Raw genomic sequence first — 18,397 nt, 5'->3', positions numbered from 1 at the left:
CACAAAGTGACCGCTCTGACCACTAACCACATGAAAAAGGACATAGCTCTGAGTTTTTACAAAATATGTTCGGAGTTATGTGACAGCTGACGTATGAAGATATTCTGTTTTGATGAAATTGACCTCAGTCGACTAAACTTTATCCTGACCATAACTTGATTAAACTAAAAATTGGTTATTCTGTGATGTTTTTGTTTGTTTGTTTTGTTTTTTAATTAAAATACAAATGTGATATGTGATTACGATAACTGAAAATTTGTTTTTCTGGACTTTTTTTATATTCTCCAGTTACAGGTGTTTAAGGCAGGACGACAGATGGGAGGGTCATCTAACTGTTTCTATTCAACATTATATATTGGCCTTGAAAATCCTTGCAGTAAACTATGAAATATCAATATTCATAAAACTTTTGAAGAACACTTTAATAATTCCAACACTCAATGGTTTACTGAAACTCATTTCACATTCCAACTTTTTAAACCCACCAACAATCATGCTGATGGACAGAACTTGTTTGAAAGCAATGCAACATCCCAGAGTTAGAAGTGCTGCATTTTGTAAGTAGTCAAACAAGCATAGTTTGTTGACATACACCAGCAACCCCAGATCATCCGTCCCAACATATACAGATGAAGATCAATCTCCTCTCTCTTCATTTGGAACTAATGGGCACATGGAGGACGCTCCTGTTTCACTGCATATGTACATGGTGTATGTTTGCCATGGTCTCATTCTGATTGCCGCAATAATCCATTTCTGTTTAGAATATACAGCGTATGTTCATTCTCACACAATTAGGCTGTGATTGGAGTTCAATAATTTCTCCCTGATTGTGGGATTTGCACTTGGCTGCATGTACTGGATGACAAGGTTTAATGTCATTTTGTGATGACTGGCTAATCATTTCCTGTCCTGATTTACAGCACAGCTGTTTGTAAAATGAACCATTGAATATGTCACAGTTACATTCCACAGGCTTTTGCAGCTTTACATATTAAAGGCACTATTTCACACCACACATCTCTAAAAATACATAGTTCATTTCTCTCAATAATACTAACTATCAGCCCTCATGGAAGGTACCAAATAATAAATTCCCAAAATAATTGCGTATTTAGATTACAATATTGCATCAAAAGGTTTGAATAAAATAACGCATTATATTGGTCTTGAGCTCTCTATCGGCCGAACATTATTTCAAGCGAAGTCCATAGAGTTATGTCTCTTGGAACTCTCTTTACAAATATCCTATAAATATCTGTGATTGAAATCAGGTCGGTAAACACCAACAACACCGTGTGTGACACTTTTCGATGTACGGAGCAATTGTTTCTATTCCGTATATGGCAAATGTTCTCTGTTTGAAAGCTGTTCACCTCGAAGTTCAGTTATCGATTTCAGGCAAGTCGTAAGGGATAAGTCTTTTATTGCATCAATAGGAAGCTAAAGTGAGTGCATATGCCCCAATATGTATAATGTACTGGTATGCCAACATTTTGACGAAAATGTGTGAAATTGTGCCTTTCAATTTTGCCAAAACTGATGTCTTTTTGGGGGATCGAACCACTGACCATCCTTTCTCTGAGCAGACACTCGATCCAGAAGCCCATGGAGGCTGTCTACTATGTTTAAGCCTTGTGTTGAACACATGTGTTCATTACAGCTAAAACCATTCTATTGCTTGTCTGACTGACTGAGTTTGGTTTTACGCCGCTTTTAGCAATATTCCAGCAACATCACGGCGGAGGACACCAGAAATGAGCTTCACACATTGTGCCCATGTGGGGATTCGAACCCGGGTCTTCGGCGTGACGAGCCAATGCTTTAACCATTAGGCTACCCCACCGCCCCCTATTGCTTGTCATGAGCAGCGATTGAATTTGATCTTGTGGTCAGGTTCAGTGGGTTTGTGAATAATCATATAATTTTACCTCAATGTATGATGTTGCATATGATTATATGATAGTATCAACGTTGGTTTATCAGGCTCAGACTTAATTATTTACAAGTCATTGTGATGCAGACAGAACACAGGTAATAGTAGCATTATATAATGAGTGAGTGTGTATGGTTTTACACAACTTTTAGCAATATTCCAGCAATATCATGGCAGGGACACCAGAAATGGGCTTCACACATTGTACCCATGTGGGGAATCAAACCCGGGTCTTCAGCGTGATGAGCGTAACGGTTACACCACCAGGCTACCCCCCCACCCCATCCCACCCCCAGCGTTACACAAAGTCCATTCATTTATTTCATATGAATAATCACATATTTATTGACACTTCTAAGATGCAACTCAAAAGAAGACAAAGATCATTTAATGCTTTCAAATTTCAATAATTATTCTGTCATGCCTTTCATTTTCATCTTCATCTAAGTATTTACTGATGAGGTATGAGGTTTGGATACAGATGCTTGCACATGGACAATAATCTTTTTATTGAATTGTACTCTAGGATTATACGCAAACAAGTCTGTTGTTTATTCAAGTGATATAGTGTGGTCATTAGCATCAATATTTTATGCTGTCACAGACTCAGCAGTCTCCTTTGCATCTTTGATTGTGAATTTTCTGAAAGAGTTTAATCTTGAGTTCATGTATGTGTTACAATGTCAGCCATTGTAGTCACACTCCTGACTGTTTATATCTTCATAGTAAATAGCAACAAGTTCTATTTCTCAATATACAATGACTACCAATTTGCTCTATGGTATATTTGTTTTCCTCCATAATTCCAACTTCATACTATACATTCAGATCCCCATTATGTCGATGTACAAACAACTGACTATTTCCAGTGTTCAAAGTAAAAACCTTGTGTCAAGGATATGTTTTCTTGATCCCAGTTTGAAACAATGGGTTCCAACTCCATTGTGTTCATGTTTCCAAAGTACATAGCAACAGGCCATTCTTTTGAAAATGAAACCGCTGCTTTCAACATCGAACAAAATAGTTCCTTGGCTGCTGTTTGTTTTTCCTCCCTCTTCTGATGTGTCCTGTTCTTCAAGTGACAGTTTTTCAATGGCACTGCCTCGAGCAACACTCGTCAATATCGATTTTAGGAAATCGGTCTGTGATTGTCTGCATGTCTTTGGCGTTGTCATAGCAGGGCAAAACATTGGTAGTGCAGGTCTTTGTTTTACCATTGGTGCTAATTTTATGCCTGATGGTTCCAAATTTTTATATAAAAAAGGGAAATTGAAATCGATTGGTGTAAATCTTGTACAAGCTGTTTAATTTGATGGTGAAAAAGATGTCTGATTGAGTGTTGAGTTGTGTTTTGGGTTACAGTGTTTGTTTCAGGAGATAATGATTTTTGTTATTGAGTTAGTGGAATGGCCTTTGTTTTTGTGCTGGTTTCCACTACAGATTGTATAGGGTTTCTTAACATTGTTAACAGGTAGTTTTTGTAGGATCTGAATAGGTGTTGGTGTGTAAATTCAATATTAAGCTTCACTCATTGATTTTATTTCTTTTTCATGCTAAGATTGTTTGCTTGGTGTTAAAATGCCTTGTTACAGGAGGCTTATTTCAAACATCCATTCATAGATTTATATTGAGTGTCATTTATTGTTTTCAAAAGAAAATGTCACAGTTTAAGAGTCTTCATACATGATCATATATAATGAAAACAATTTGTTTAACTAAATTTGTGTCAGTGTATGAAATAAAGCCCGTCCGACCACCTGAGACGGTCTAGATTTCTGACGGACGGTCTAAATTTATATCTAACCATCCCGATGGTCTCACTGGTAAAAAATTTAGATGTTTCATAAATCTTGGTGTCTGGTCTGGTTAAATCCATTTGGGCTGGTAACATTTTTGAAGTTAACAGCCCTGATGTCTGGTTGGGTTTTGGGCTTATTTCATACACTGTTTGTGGTTGTACCTACTGTTTTTGATAGTTTAATACATGAGATATTCAGTGAGTAAAAAATATATACATGTACTTTTTCAGAAATAATGAAATTGCATGCAGATATCAAAGTTTCTGTTTGTCAGAATGTTTCTGGGCTACGAATTGCTCCTTCATGACATGAGTTACTGAACTGACACTTGTTGAGAGTGGAGGTGGTGGGGTATCCGAGTGTTAAAGGAATCGCTCATCAAACCCAGGTTTGATTCCTATCATGGGTGGAGCGTGTGAAGCCCAGTTCTGGAATGCCCCTCCATAACTGACTCACTTACCTCTTGATAATCTACAACACATACACAATTCTGATGTCTTTAAGTGTAATGTTGAAAAGATAGCAGGGAATCCAAAATAATTATCTACTTATATATTCTTATCACAGAAAGTATGTAAAATTCATTCATCTAACAGCTCTGTCCTGTCACAGGCCATTAAACAGCAGGTCATTTTTAACCAGATTGTTGATTTGTCAAGAGAATACAGTATGACTGTTGTGCAGACTTAGCTCCTTTTACACTGGTCTTGTCTGTCTCACAGTCCCTGAACCACAGTATTTCCCTTCTGCCCAGCCTTATCTGTAGTGCAATAAATGAAGCAACTCTAGGTTTTCCTCTTCCTGAAACTCTCATCTCACTTGAGTTATTTTTCCATTCAAATGGAGTTTTTGTTTCCAACAAAAGTACATTAGATTCAGAGACTGACTAGTCTAATACTGGTCCTACAACAGGTTGTTTGTTTATAGTTTTTTAAGTGACTTGTAGCAAGCTCAGTAGGATGTCAGGAACTCTGGAATGCCTGTTGACCCCACTTTGGTGACCTGTTGACAGTGTTCATGCGGAACAAGATCCTTCTAGAAAGGGACAGTCAAATTGCATAAACAGACATTTGCCTGACTTTAATCATTTTATCTTCATGTGTTAATATTGATTCTCTATATTGTCCACCTTTTCACTCAGTTTAACACTGCACTCAGTAATACTCCACCTTTATGATAGCCGCCTGTAAATATACTGGTCATCTGGATACAATGACTCTCAATCAACCAAGTCTGACCACCCAATCCATAAATTGCCACATCAAAAGGCACAGGTGCTGGGGTCCAGTCTTACCTGAATTCATATTTATATATATGATTATGCCACAACAAAAAGAATTTGAGTGAGGAACAGAAAAGTCGTTGGTAACCATGTTATTTTCATAACAATATTTCAAAGTTTTCAGAAACATTATTCAAGATAATCAGTGGTCTAAAAAGGTTTCTTGTCACTTCTCATTTTTTCCCTTTTGGATAATGCCACTAAAAACTTACTTTCAACACTATCTACCAAGCCCATCAAAGTTTGTGAAACATTCTCCCTTCTCTGTGCACATACAGTGATTTAGGTCTGTACAAATGCAGGCTCTTCTGAAAGTACTTTTACTGGTGATTAACACTTGATCAGAATTCATTATCTGTATATTAAAGCCGACCAGTAGCCTGAAAGGTTTCTATGTCGGCAGTCATAGCCCTTTATCATTACACCAGTCAGTCCAGTACAAAACCATAGAATTGATAGTATTTAACTTGGTGTGATTGGACAATGACTCTCCCTGCCTTCCGTGTTGTTGCTATAGACCGACTTGGCTGTTTGCATAAACAAACTCGTGGACGGTATGAATTATTGACCACAGGTTCCGAGCGAGTTGTTTTGTATTGAGCATATTGCAAGGCAACATGGATTGACACAGACCCTTTCAATAATAAAACCAAATCTAAGACGTGACTGAAAAAGTTTCACATGATCAAACTGAGATTTTCACGTGAAGTACTCCCCGGTGTGATTATGGTAGTCGAAACGACCCTGACTTTGTCTTGAAGTAATGCGGTAATAGACCCACCTGTTTGAGCCACATATTAATACATCGTATCGGGCGATACGGTGCATACTGTCTGGAAGATTGGAAGGAATACACCCTGATAGTTTTACAACCTCTCATCACTAAAGAAGTTTGACAACAATTGCGATTCATGTTTCCATGCCGACTAAACCTGGTAGGTAATCTCTTAGCACTAATTATGCATATAGCATGCATACTTCAAGCACCGGCTAAAGAATCTAAGGGTTTTATCGAGCTGGATCGTCTTCTGGGTTTGTGAACACACACAGTGGTGACTCGGTTCAATGGTAATTAATATCTTTGAGATTATATTCTTGTAAGAAGATCGCCATTAACTTCAGCTTGAACTATGAGTCTTTCAGTTTGAATGTTGTGTGTAATTCTCGGTCAAGTTTGATAAATGGTCTCATGATATGAATGTGATTCATATTTGTATGTTGACAAGGACAGCTACATATGTAAGGTTGGATTTATCAGGCTAATGATGGTCTGTATGTCCCCTGTGCTCAGTGCTATTTTGATGAAATCAAGTTCAGTGGCATTTTAGGGTCATGTTCATGTTTTTTAGAAATAGAAACTTTTTTAGCAATAGAAACTACCAGGTTGATTATTGACCTGTGAGGAAAATGATTCTAATGCCAGCACTGATTAATGATATTTTTTTCAAACACACATAACATATCAGCTAAACGTGGGAGGGAGGTATGTTCGCTTGTTTGTTTGTTGCCCACACATAACATATCAGCTAAACGTGGGAGGGAGGTATGTTCGTTTGTTTGTTTGTTTGTTGCTGCTCTGACAATATGCCAGCTGCTATAATGGTAGGTGGTAACTTATCTGATCTGACAATCCAGTGATCAATAGTGTGAACATTGATGAAGTGGAATATTGCTGAGTGTTGCCTTAAACAACCAACCAACCAACCAAACCAACATTTATAACTTGAGGCAACCAGCAGACAGGCATATGGTGCTGACAAACCAAGCCCCACAATCAGGATGTATACTAGTATTTGATTCAAACCCATACTCAGCCTATCCTAGCAGGACAAAGAGACCATCACTACTTAGTTATTTGTAAGTCATTGGCCTTCCATGCCACTAAAGTAACTAAAAGTCGTGGTACAAGGAAAGAACGTTTTGCTGAATGAAATAATTTATCATTAGATAAGCAGACCTTGAGATTTGACCCAAATAAGACCTGGATCTTGTTTCATGGGTCATAGTTTTTCATGAAGATTTAGTGTTATAGCCTTTTGTACTGAGTTATCAGTGTGTCTTAAAGCACATGCTTGTGAGGGCAACCATCTATCTAACTGTTTGTTTTGTGTCCCAAATTCACTTGATATGCGCAGTGTCATTAAATCTTACAAAGAAAGTGATTGTCACTGAATTGCTGTTGGTGGAGTATTTCACAGGCTTGTGATGTTTGTGTTTTCATTCAAACCAGATCCTGTTTCCTCAGTCATATTTTCAAAACAATTCATGATCTGTTTGCATAAATGTTGGAATTAAGGTGTAAAGCCAATTCTCAGATAAGAAATTAAATACCTGTACATCATAGTCAGGTGCAAGTTTTTAAAAATATGAAATGATTTTCGACTTCCCAACCCTTGTAGCTTATACTTGCAATGTTTATTCATGTTATCAAGACTGTTGATCTTGACCTGACTACCACTCCTGTTAAGTGCCTGTCGGTTTGACAACCATAAATAAATACCTTTAAACAGAACCTCACAAAACATCAGCTATCATTTCCTTAGTGTCTGTAGTAGGTCATACCACTATCTTCATGAGAAGGTTGGTCTGTTTTTATTCAGCCTTTTAAAGAGCCCAGTTTAGCATTGCCTCCCTTGGGCACACCAGAACCCTGTGAGAGTGGGTTTGAATTCTCATTTGCTCTGAATTTGTTTTTTGTTGTTTTGTTTTTTCTCAAAACCTTGGGTAGGAATTTATACTTCTCTTAAGGATCATATTACAAAGAGTTTTAGATTCTTTTTGTACATTTTGAAAGGATTATGGCAAAACATTTGTTGCTATGTAACATGTACAAACAATGTACTTAAGCTTTGTAGGGTTACAAAGGGAAAGAAGTATGGGACCCTATGTAAGAGCTGCAGAATCTCATTTCCAGATTCTTTTTCAGGCAATTCTGATCCCAGCAAGGGGGAAGGGCGTGGCAACAACAGTGATGGGGCCGGACCCCCACACAGAGGAGGAGGAAAGAAAACCCCTGGTGGCAAACCAACGAAACTCCCAGCTTGCAGTCTCGCCAACAACATGACTCCAAGCTTCTACATCGGCTGTGGAAATGGAGTAGCCTTGTATGTACCTGACGATGATGATGATGATGATGATGATGATGATGATGATTTGAACATACACTCGGCCAATAAGCTATTTGTTGATAGTAACCAGGCTAGTAACAACTGGCCTACAATGTTTCTCCATTCATTGTTATGATCATGAGTTTTTTCTTGATGCTAGTTATGCCTTCTTTCCTCGCCATTGACCTTACTTTGCTTTATTGCAAACAAATTAAAATTTCTTGAGAATTTTAGGCTGTGGCTCAAATAATGTTTCCAGGGTGTCAGATCGGTTCATTTATTGAGACATTGACTAATTGTCATCCAAAGTGTCGTTTCCAGTATTTGTACTTTGTATGACACCTTATAATGCCAACATCATCCCTGCATTTTTCTGTACAGCAGCATACCTGCATTAATGCAGAGTTTCTGGTAATGCCTCACTTTGGAGGGTTCAGTTAATGTTTTCTGTGATATTGGAAATGCTGAAAGGGGCTTTATGCCTCTCAACATGTTCGATTCCCCACATGTGCGCAATGTGTGAAGCCCATGTCTGGTGTCCCTGCTGCTTGAATATTGCTAAAAGCCATGTAAAACCATATTCACTCATTCACTCACTCACTCAAAGCCAGGCTATTCGCAGTCTGTAACATAGCACCTTGTAGGTGCCCCTGCTTGACATACTCTGATCTATGGATAAAAGTCTCTGTGTGGAACATGGGAGCACTTGTTTCTCTTGCAAAGTCCCCTCCATCCATTCCATTACACAAATGAATGACATGCACAATTGAGGCCAGGCTGGAGATGAAGGTGGGTGGTGGTTGGGGGACAGGATGGGGGTATGAGGTTTTTAGGGATAGGGAAGGGGGTCTGGGGATGAAGGTGCAGTGGTGGTTGGGGGTGAGGATGGTTGTAGGAGGTTTGGGGATAGGGAAGGGGTCTAGGGCTGGAGATGAAGGTGGGTGGTGGTTGGGGGTGAGGATGGGGTAGGAGGTTTGGGGGATAGGGGATAGGGCTGGGGCTGGAGATGAAGGTAGGTGGTGGTGGGGGGAAAGGATGGGGGTAGGAGGTTTGGGGATAGGGAAGGGGTCTGGGGCTGGAGGGAGGGTTGGTTGGGAAGTTAGATGTGACCTTACCGGGAATCCTAATGGATCCACATTGAAAGGTACATTGACAGAAGTTTTCCTCCTGGTTAGTAGAACCGGTTTGTCAAGGATAATGTTACGAGCTGGGACACGCTTAACTTGGATTCAGCTTCACTAGGCTGATGTACATTATTTACACCTGACTGACTTGTGATGATTTATGTAGTGAGGGCAGCACTTTATACATCCACATAATGTCCCTTCAATGTAACACTGTTGATTTTATTGCATTTGTGGTGCGTCCTTGTGAGGGTAGGCTTCCTTGTGTGCCGACAGTCACCTGTCACCCCCCGGACTGTATTGTAGGGGGTGGGGAATGTCTCTGTTTGGAATGTAGTCACTTGCTGACCTGTATTATGTAGTGGAACACTGGATGGATATAAACACCAGGAAGATTTTTATCATGTTGATGTAAAGAAGAATATTTTTGAATGAGAAAAAGTGGATATAAAGGATAGAAGGATGGTTGGAAAATGAATGGAGATTGGTGTGAGGCAGGAAATGTGTGTAGACAGGAAATGTGTTGGGGCAGAATATGGATTGGATAGATAAGGGATGTGTGTAAGGGAGGGGATGGTTTGTGGAAGGGGATGGTTTATGGAAGGGGATGGTTTATGGAAGGGGATGTGTTTTATGGAGGATATGGTTTATGGAAGGGATGGGTTTTAAGGGGATGGTTTATGGAGGGATGGTTTTGTGGATGGAGGGATGGTTTGTAGAGGGAGTGGAGGGATGGTTTATGGAAGGGGATGTGTGTTTAAGGGAGGGTGGTTTATGGAAGGGATGGTTTATGGAAGGGATGTGTGTGTTTAAGGGAGGATATGGTTTATGGAAGGGATGGGTTTAAGGAGGGATGGTTTGTGGAAGGGGATGGTTTGTAGAAGGGGATGGTTAATGGATAGGGATGTGTTTAAGGGAGGGGCCGGTTTATGGAAGGGATGGTTTATGGAAGGGGATGGTATGTAGAAGGGGATGGTTTATGGAAGGGATGGGTTTAAGGGAGGGGGTGGTTTATGGAAGGGATGGTTTATGGAAGGGGATGTGTTTAAGGGAGGATATGGTTTATGGAAGGGATGGGTTTAAGGGAGGGGATGGTTTGTGGAAAGGGATGGTTTGTAGAAGGAGATGTGTTTAAGGGAGGGGATGGTTTATGGAAGGGATGGTTTATGGAAGGGGATGTGTTTAAGGGAGGGAAGAAGTGAAGTTGAAATGAATCTGTAAGCGAGGTGAGGAATGACTCTGAGTGAAGGATTATTTGATTATCCTATTCCATTGCTCATAATTTCAGGCACTGGTCTGGTCGACACTTCATTATTTTGAGGCTACCATCCAAAAGCTAGGATAAAGAGAAAAACCTCAAACATTTAATATCTGCAGACATTATTCAAATTCACCAGTGAAGTAAACCTGTATGAGAAAATAAAGATGTGTCACTAAATCAATACTGTTATGAATGGTATTCAGATTTGACCACGTCAGTATAAATATTTCCTCAGTCCAACGAACAACATGATCTGATAAATATGTTTATTTGTTCAGTGTGTGAGTGAGACAGGAATGTATGAATGCTACTTAATTCAGCTTATCAAAGTACATGTGTTCCTATCTCCAGGTGCTTCAAGCTTTACACATGGTATGAAAATAAACACCAAGCTATGCATGGCTGACCACGAATATCGACATGTATATTAATGGAATGTACATCAACTTTGTACCGTAGTCAATATAATTGGCACCTGTGTCAAGTGTGGAAACTTTGTGTAGAAATAATGCCCAAACTAGCATTAAATAATGCAAAATGACATTTTAAAAATGTGGCTTGGTCCTTATGAAAAGGTAGTCCTTACACCTGTAAGGACATAAAGTGTTCACAGTTACTTCTTGTTGAAAATTTTCTTCTAATGCATTGTTAATTTTGTTAACCTGCAGAGCTAGGGGTTTAGAATACCCTCAGTTACTAATTCCTGGGTCCGACTGGAAATCTGAGGGGCCTGAAGTAATGAAATGGTGTAGAATACTGCACTGTAACATTCAATAATGACCGTCATTGTATATTTCTTGTCAAGAATTCAGCACAGTGAATGTTTTAGTGTGTCCATGGTAGGAGACATGAGAAATGCTCCGCACACATTGTACCCATGTGGGAAAGTGAAACCAAAGTCTGTGGTGCGATGAGTGACCACTTTAACCACAAGGTTATCCCATAGCCCCCCAGGAGCAGGAAGCAGTTGACCGGAGAATCAAATTGTCAAATATGTGGAATACACAATAAGTGAATATGGTACAATTTTACAACAGGACATTGTGTAATTGCACACATTGTTCTTGTAAACTGGTTTTTATTTTTATGTTTTAGCGGATTTTTGTCTGCAAGCAATTTCACATTATTTGGATAAAGGTAAATTTTGTTGACCTATTTTATTTAGAAACTCGGCTTATTGGGATTTCTGTGAGTTGGAATGCTATGTTTTCTAAGGGTTATTTGAACAGGGCACAACGCAGACTGAATACGGTAAATGTCGAACTGTCACCAGGACTGTGGTACCTTTTGGGCAGGGCTGTCCTTTGTTGAAGCGTCAGGGATTTTATGAAAGATTTGCAGGGCCTCGGGCAAATTCACAGTAATATAATATGCAGCATAGATCAAAAATAGAAATATCTCATTAGTGGTAACAGTGAATGAATGGCGGTTATGTTGGGGAGTTGATGTCTTGTCACAAGTTCAGTGTCGTCCATGTCTTGCTTGCAAGCATGTCTTTGTCTAACAGAAAATGTGTCATTTGAAAGACTTTATGTTTTTTGTTGGTGCAATTGCAAAGGAACAGCAGTGTGTTGTTCAGCATTCTTTACCATTCAACGTTTGACGTGTCCACCAATTCAATATGGCTGCCAAGATTTGTTGAAGTTGATATGATATGATTAGATCATTTCTATAAGTGTCTCACTTTATTAACAAACTTGTTTTCCCATTTTATTGCTGATTCATGTACACTAGTCATATGTGTGGTCAGGAACCATATATTTGCATGCAAAGTACTATTCATCAATGTTTAATGACAAATTTATGCCAGTGGAGCTTGAAAAGGTATCGGGGCGATTATAAAGATGTCAGCAAGCGTACTGATATATGGTCTAGTATATGACATGAGGACCTAGTATTAAAGTGACCGTACCTTACTGGACAAGTGACCGTATGTCATAGTCTTGCAGTGACAAGAAAATTAAAATCTGGAGAACAGGATGTTTTTTCTGATTTTTCCAATTTTGACAGATTAGAAATTTAGTGCAAACTGATGAAAGGATAAACTCTCCTAATTTTTATTCTGAACTTTGAGTTTTCCACGGTCTGGCAAACAGCTCGATTTGGGTGGGGGACTGAGACTCTTTAAAGGCTTGAATGTGACAGTCTACTTGTTTCAAAGATATTATTTCAGTACGTCCTAAGCAAGCACTGACTCTGAGGGGAAACCACAGACAGTGGACCTAGTAAATATATAATTCTATACTTTTAGAAGCCCTTTCTCTGGGAGCACAATAACCCCGAAATATTCATCTCTTGTGTAAATATCCACAGACTTATTTGTGAAATTCTCAATGTAGTTTGTAAGGAGGTGTTACTCCATCCTCCTCTTCATGTGGCACGGACAATTATGCCGAGTGACCCCCGACCTTTGCGACTGTCACCGACAGAATATGCAGATAAGTAAAGATGGGCGTTGAAATTATTTCAAAAGGCTACTTTGAAATGAAAGAGTTTCGTCCGCTGTCGCATTCCCTCAGTGTTGCCAATCACATGATGACGCAGCCTCTTTTCGGCCCCACCGTGTCGAGACGTGAGGTGAATCGGCTACCTTTGCGACGCGAACGTTAAAAAAGTTGTCAGGTGGTGTATACTCCTACTTTGTAAACATACGCCACAAATGAAGTGTGAGCCTCATCACTGCAAGTTCTCGGTTGACCCCGACCTTGTTTGATGTAGGTCGGCATAGGTCAGCGGCATATTTTCTCATTGGTTGGTTGATGAAGGGTGCGGGGGAGATGACACGCTTGCCCTCCCCTCCTGTCCCTACCCCTCCTCCGTCCTAATCCTTCAACTGGAGGGCAGCTTGCCACAAATACCTTATTTAGACATTAGAGTGAACGAGTTGAATCAGGTGTTGCAGAGGACGTACTACCTGGACTAATATTTGTATTTGTTTGAAATTAATTTTTGAAAGCTTCAAATCCCCTGTTGTCTCTGTGTACTGCAGCAAGTGGATTTCACAGTCGGGAGTGTGATGTAATGATCTTCCTACAATAGCTGCTTCTCCCACACTATTTCTGTTGTGCATTGGGAGTAGGGTGGATTAAGATAAAGGTTTTAGACAGCATGTGTTGGGTTTGATAACAGTTTAGTGAGGGTAGTAGCCATGACGACAGGAGAATGTTGTTAACCTGTATTGTCTTGCAGGTGTCTGCTTGACTGTGTGTTGTAATGACCTGTCTGAACACTGTCTGTCTGAGCTCTCAGTCTGACTGTCTGTCTGTCTGAACACTGTCTGTCTGTCTGTCTGTCTGTCTGTTCTGCACAGAAGTGATTGTGAATCTGCCTGTGTGTCTGCCTCTATGGGTCGGTGTCTGTGCCTGTCTGTCTGTCTGTTTGTCTCTGTCTGTCAGTGTCCATATGGGTGTGCATATGTCTCTGTCCTGTAGCTAGATCTGTCAGTCTGTCCTCAAAGTATCTGCCCCCAGTATTGTCATTATTGCCAGTATACATATTCCTCTAATCATATGGGTGTGCATGTGTCAGTGTCCTGTAGCTAGATCTGTGAGTCTGTCCTCAAAGTATCTGCCCCCAGTATTGCCAGTATACATATTCCTCTCTTCATATGGATGTGATTGTGTCGGTGTCTTGTAGGTTAGATCTTTGAGTCTGTCCTCAAAGTATCTGCGCCCAGTATTGCCAGTATACATATTCCTCTCTTCATATGGGTGTGCATGTGTCAGTGTCCTGTAGCTAGATCTGTGAGTCTGTCCTCAAAGTATCTGCCCCCAGTATTGTCAGTATTGTCATTATTGCCAGTATACATATTCCTCTCTTCATATGGGTGTTCATGTGTCAGTGTCCTGTAGCTAGATCTGTCAGTCTGTCCTCAAAGTATCTGCCCCCAGTGTTGTCAGTATTGCCAGTATACATATTCCTCTCATCATGTTGGTACACAGCGTACAACACACGAACTCTGAAACACTGCACCAGGACATTGCCGCCCATGTCCGCGTCCGGGGGGCATGTCCAACACATGTACTGTCACAATGAAGACTTCACCATGGCTCTACCAAGCCCTTAGCAATTGCACATTTATATCCCCAGCACACAAAGCTGCGCCTCAACTGAGCAGGAATGACATGTAAATCGAAAAAACCAACCTGTACACGTCTTTGTCGTCTGATGAGGCAATTACTCAGAACCCAAGCCCCAGTCGTCCAGGAAGTTGTGGCCTCCATGCCAGGAGGAAGTGATGGGGGATAGTCGGGGGTGTTTCATCATCGAGATTCTTCAGCGTCTTTTCCTCCTTTTATCAGTTTTCCTCTCATCAATTGTTGTGTTCTTTGTTACGTTACGCTAGTTCCTGATGTCCCTCGTTTGCTGATTGATGGTGATGCCAAGATGTAGGTCATAGTGACAAGATCAAAAGTAGTGTTTGGGGATATATCTATCCATAGATTTGCTCAACATGAATTTGCATGACCAGATCAAGTTTACGATTTGAACAGAGGCAGTTCCCTCAAATGTCGAATTTAGAAATGGTAAACAGACACACAGTACTTATGAACAGGGCTGAGGTGTACCACCTGGATATCAGATTTTGTTTATTATAGGAAACCAATAAGTAACACATGGAAACTGATGAACATGTGAAAACTCCTAGTGCCTGTTTCCACTAAAAACAAAGTCAATATTGATATGGCTTATGATACAGATAATAGATAGCAATTCATTTATACTTGATGTACAAAGAAAAGAAACTTTGGTGTGATGGGATTATGCAGGCCAATATATGGACGAAGTACTTTAGGATGTTTAATGACATTAAATACAATTTACTGGCAACCCAGATTAATATTCATTTCTAGGAACCACTAGTGTGCCTGGTAAAGAATAAATCCTAGATGGGGCTTGAGTCTGAGGGTAGGGAGGTATACATGAATTTCCATCCTCCTCAGATAAAGTGATGTATGGAAAGATGGCTGTTTGTTATGTCCTTCATGTTTCATCCTTTCAGAGTAGCCTCATACAAAGTAACCACCTCTCAGCAGCAGAAACAGTTTGATACCTTTCGATCGTACACCAGCAGAAATTGTCCAACACTCGGTGCCTTTGTTTCAGAGTGGAGGCTCCTCTGTTGGAGCTGGGATGGAAGCGGACGGCTGACAAGTACGATGAGCGCTTCCGACTCAAGTGGGTGGAATGCAAGAGTAGAATCAACTACTCTGCTTTCAGAGAAGGTAATGTGTTTGGACAGTTAGACCCACAAGGTTTACTTGTTCAGTATAATCAATATATAAATGCCAAACTGGTCAAAATATTTGCTGTTTAGTTGTTCAGTATAATCAATACATAAATGCCAAACTGGTAGAAATATTTGCTGTTTAGTTGTTCAGTATAATCAATATATAAATGTTCAAAATATTTGCTGTTTAGTTGTTCAGTATAATCAATATATAAATGTTCAAAATATTTGCTGTTTAGTTGTTCAGTATAATCAATATATAAATGTTCAAAATATTTGCTGTTTACTTGTTCAGTATAATCAATATATAAATGCCAAACTGGTAGAAATATTTGCTGTTTAGTTGTTCAGTGTAATCAATATATAAATGCCAAACTGGAAGAAATAAACATTGACTCTGGAGGCACTAAAAGATAAAACAATAGGAGCTACTTTCCTTTGCCTATCCACATAATACTCTGTAACACCATCGATATAAGTTGTGATTTTCCTGAATTAGGACCTCCACTGGTTGCCTCTTTAATAATTGAAAAACCCCACAAAGGAACCAAAGTGTCTCCTATCACAGAAGGATGTATCATCACAGATTAACTAAAGTGATATGATAGAATCCTGAAATTCTTTGGTATTATAATCATCACCCTGATCAAAGAATCCATGAAGTCTTGATGCAGCCAAACTATTATCATTTGAAAGACAAAAATATATACCAAAATCAATAAATACAGCTACGAGAGGTCATGTTACATTCATTGATAAATCTGATATTTGAATAGAGACGATAAACAAGAGCGTCCATTATGGTTGACATTGATGTTGGTACGACTGTACATGCACATGCTCTGTCCCAGAAATGCAAGATGGATTTGCATCAGATTACATTTGAGAGAAGGGAGGCATCACCAGACACCATTTACATATGACTCAATACAAATATGTCAACAGGGTGTGTTTAGTTAACAAATCCCGTACATCTTTGTATGCAAGACCATGACCGTACATTCTGTGGTGAGAACCCACACCAGCAGTTGAAGAAAAAACGATGACATTTGGTAATCATGTGGATGTTTTTGACAATGTCAATTATTGTAAAATGTTTGGGGCTCTTGTATTCGGATGTGGTATGAATATTTATTCCGAAATAGATTAATAGTGATTAATGATGGTTATACTAGTTACAGTATTAGGGAAGATTCTTTGTAATTTTGCAAGTTCTAGAGTCAGGATAAACAAACAAATTGTTGCTAGTATGAGAAGGAAGATATTGCATCTGTGATGTACACAAGTTTGGACCAAAAAGACAGTGGTTGATGGTATGAAGAAAAAATCACATTGTTTGGGTACGAAAACACACCATTCTGAAGTGAGAGTCTCGACCTTCACGTACAACTTACAAATGCTCAACAGGGCAGAGGTTCCTTGGTGGCTTAATGCACTGCAGTTTGATTTACAGAGTTGTGTCCCTTCAGTCATCCCAGTATCTGCTGATCAAAGTTTCATTTGCTGATTTGTCCTGATTAGGATTCTTGGTTTGTCAACACCATACCTGTACTCACTTCTGGGTTTACTCCTCCATTGAGCTAACCATATAGTCCTGGGTTTGAATCCCAGATTTGTCCTGATTAGGATTCTTGGTTTGTCAACACCATACCTGTACTCACTTCTGGGTTTACTCCTCCATTGAGCTAACCATATAGTCCTGGGTTTGAATCCCAGATTTGTCCTGATTAGGATTCTTGGTTTGTCAACACCATACCTGTACTCACTTCTGGGTTTACTCCTCCATTGAGCTAACCATATAGTCCTGGGTTTGAATCCCAGATTTGTCCTGATTCTTGGTTTGGTACTTTACTTTACTCCTCCATTGAGCTAACCATATAGTCCTGGTTTCGTTTCCTCAAAGCCTCCATTGAGCTAACCATATAGTCCTGGGTTTGAATCCCAGTTTGAATCCCTAGTCTTGGTTTGAATCCCAGTATATGATCCCTGGTGTATCAGTGTGTTGCCTCTTGCTGATGCTCGTTTCTTCACCAAAGTCACAACAGTCCAAACTTCCTTTGGACTTTCCTCACTTTTAGCTGTATTGCCATGATGTGGCTGATGTAATATTGTTATCATTTGCTCCAAGTAGTCGGAGGTTGTCCATGCATCATCTCAGTGCTACTGCAGAATGTCTGTGTTTCTTCACCATGTAGAGTGTATCAACAAGATACAAGATGTTCAGGGATTACATCAAAATATCTGCCCATTGTTGACATTTGACATCCCTGCAGAATATTCAGGCGTTTACCCCACTCTGCAGTGATGTAATCTCCTAGAATTCTTTACAACTTGGGGGGTTCGGACTTTTTTTGTCAATCTGTCAACATCCACAAATTGAAAACCAAATTCAGCTGGCCTTTTTCAACTTGTCTGAGCCTTACGTTTACTTTTCTGGCAGTATTCATTGCCATATCTCAAGCATGTCACTGTCATTGTGGGAGAAACTTTCCTTCTATTTTCCGGTCTGGATTTTATGCCATGACTGTTTTCCATCCAAGTGCACATGCAAGACACAATAATTGGTGTAACCTTTACAGAATGCAGATCACATGTTCTGCATGAAGAACAATGGAACGACATGCATTTTTTAAACATTTCATGCGCCGTAAATTATGC

The 18,397-nt window shown here is 39.7% G+C and overlaps 1 protein-coding gene across 3 annotated transcripts in view; it reads left to right on the top strand.

Annotated features, from left to right (window-relative positions):
* LOC124268204 (protein polyglycylase TTLL10-like) overlaps nucleotides 1–18,397 on the top strand; it is a 57,222-nt gene that overhangs the window by 16,678 nt on the left and 22,147 nt on the right. For 2 of the 3 annotated variants that reach the window (XM_046703233.1, XM_046703232.1), the window contains exons 4-5: nucleotides 7,944–8,121; nucleotides 15,616–15,734. In XM_046703233.1, coding sequence (XP_046559189.1) covers nucleotides 7,944–8,121; nucleotides 15,616–15,734 — 297 coding nt within the window. Of the gene's footprint in view, nucleotides 1–5,709; nucleotides 5,953–7,943; nucleotides 8,122–15,615; nucleotides 15,735–18,397 lie in introns of those variants that run through there. The other variant, XM_046703234.1, reaches the window with a different exon arrangement.

This window comes from Haliotis rubra, unplaced genomic scaffold (genome assembly GCF_003918875.1).
Source record: "Haliotis rubra isolate DU_JTF1 unplaced genomic scaffold, ASM391887v1 Scf137, whole genome shotgun sequence".
NCBI classification, from domain to species: Eukaryota; Metazoa; Mollusca; class Gastropoda; order Lepetellida; family Haliotidae; genus Haliotis; species Haliotis rubra.
The sequence above is the reverse complement of the archived record's forward strand: the minus strand, read 5'-3'. Positions and strand labels throughout refer to the sequence as shown.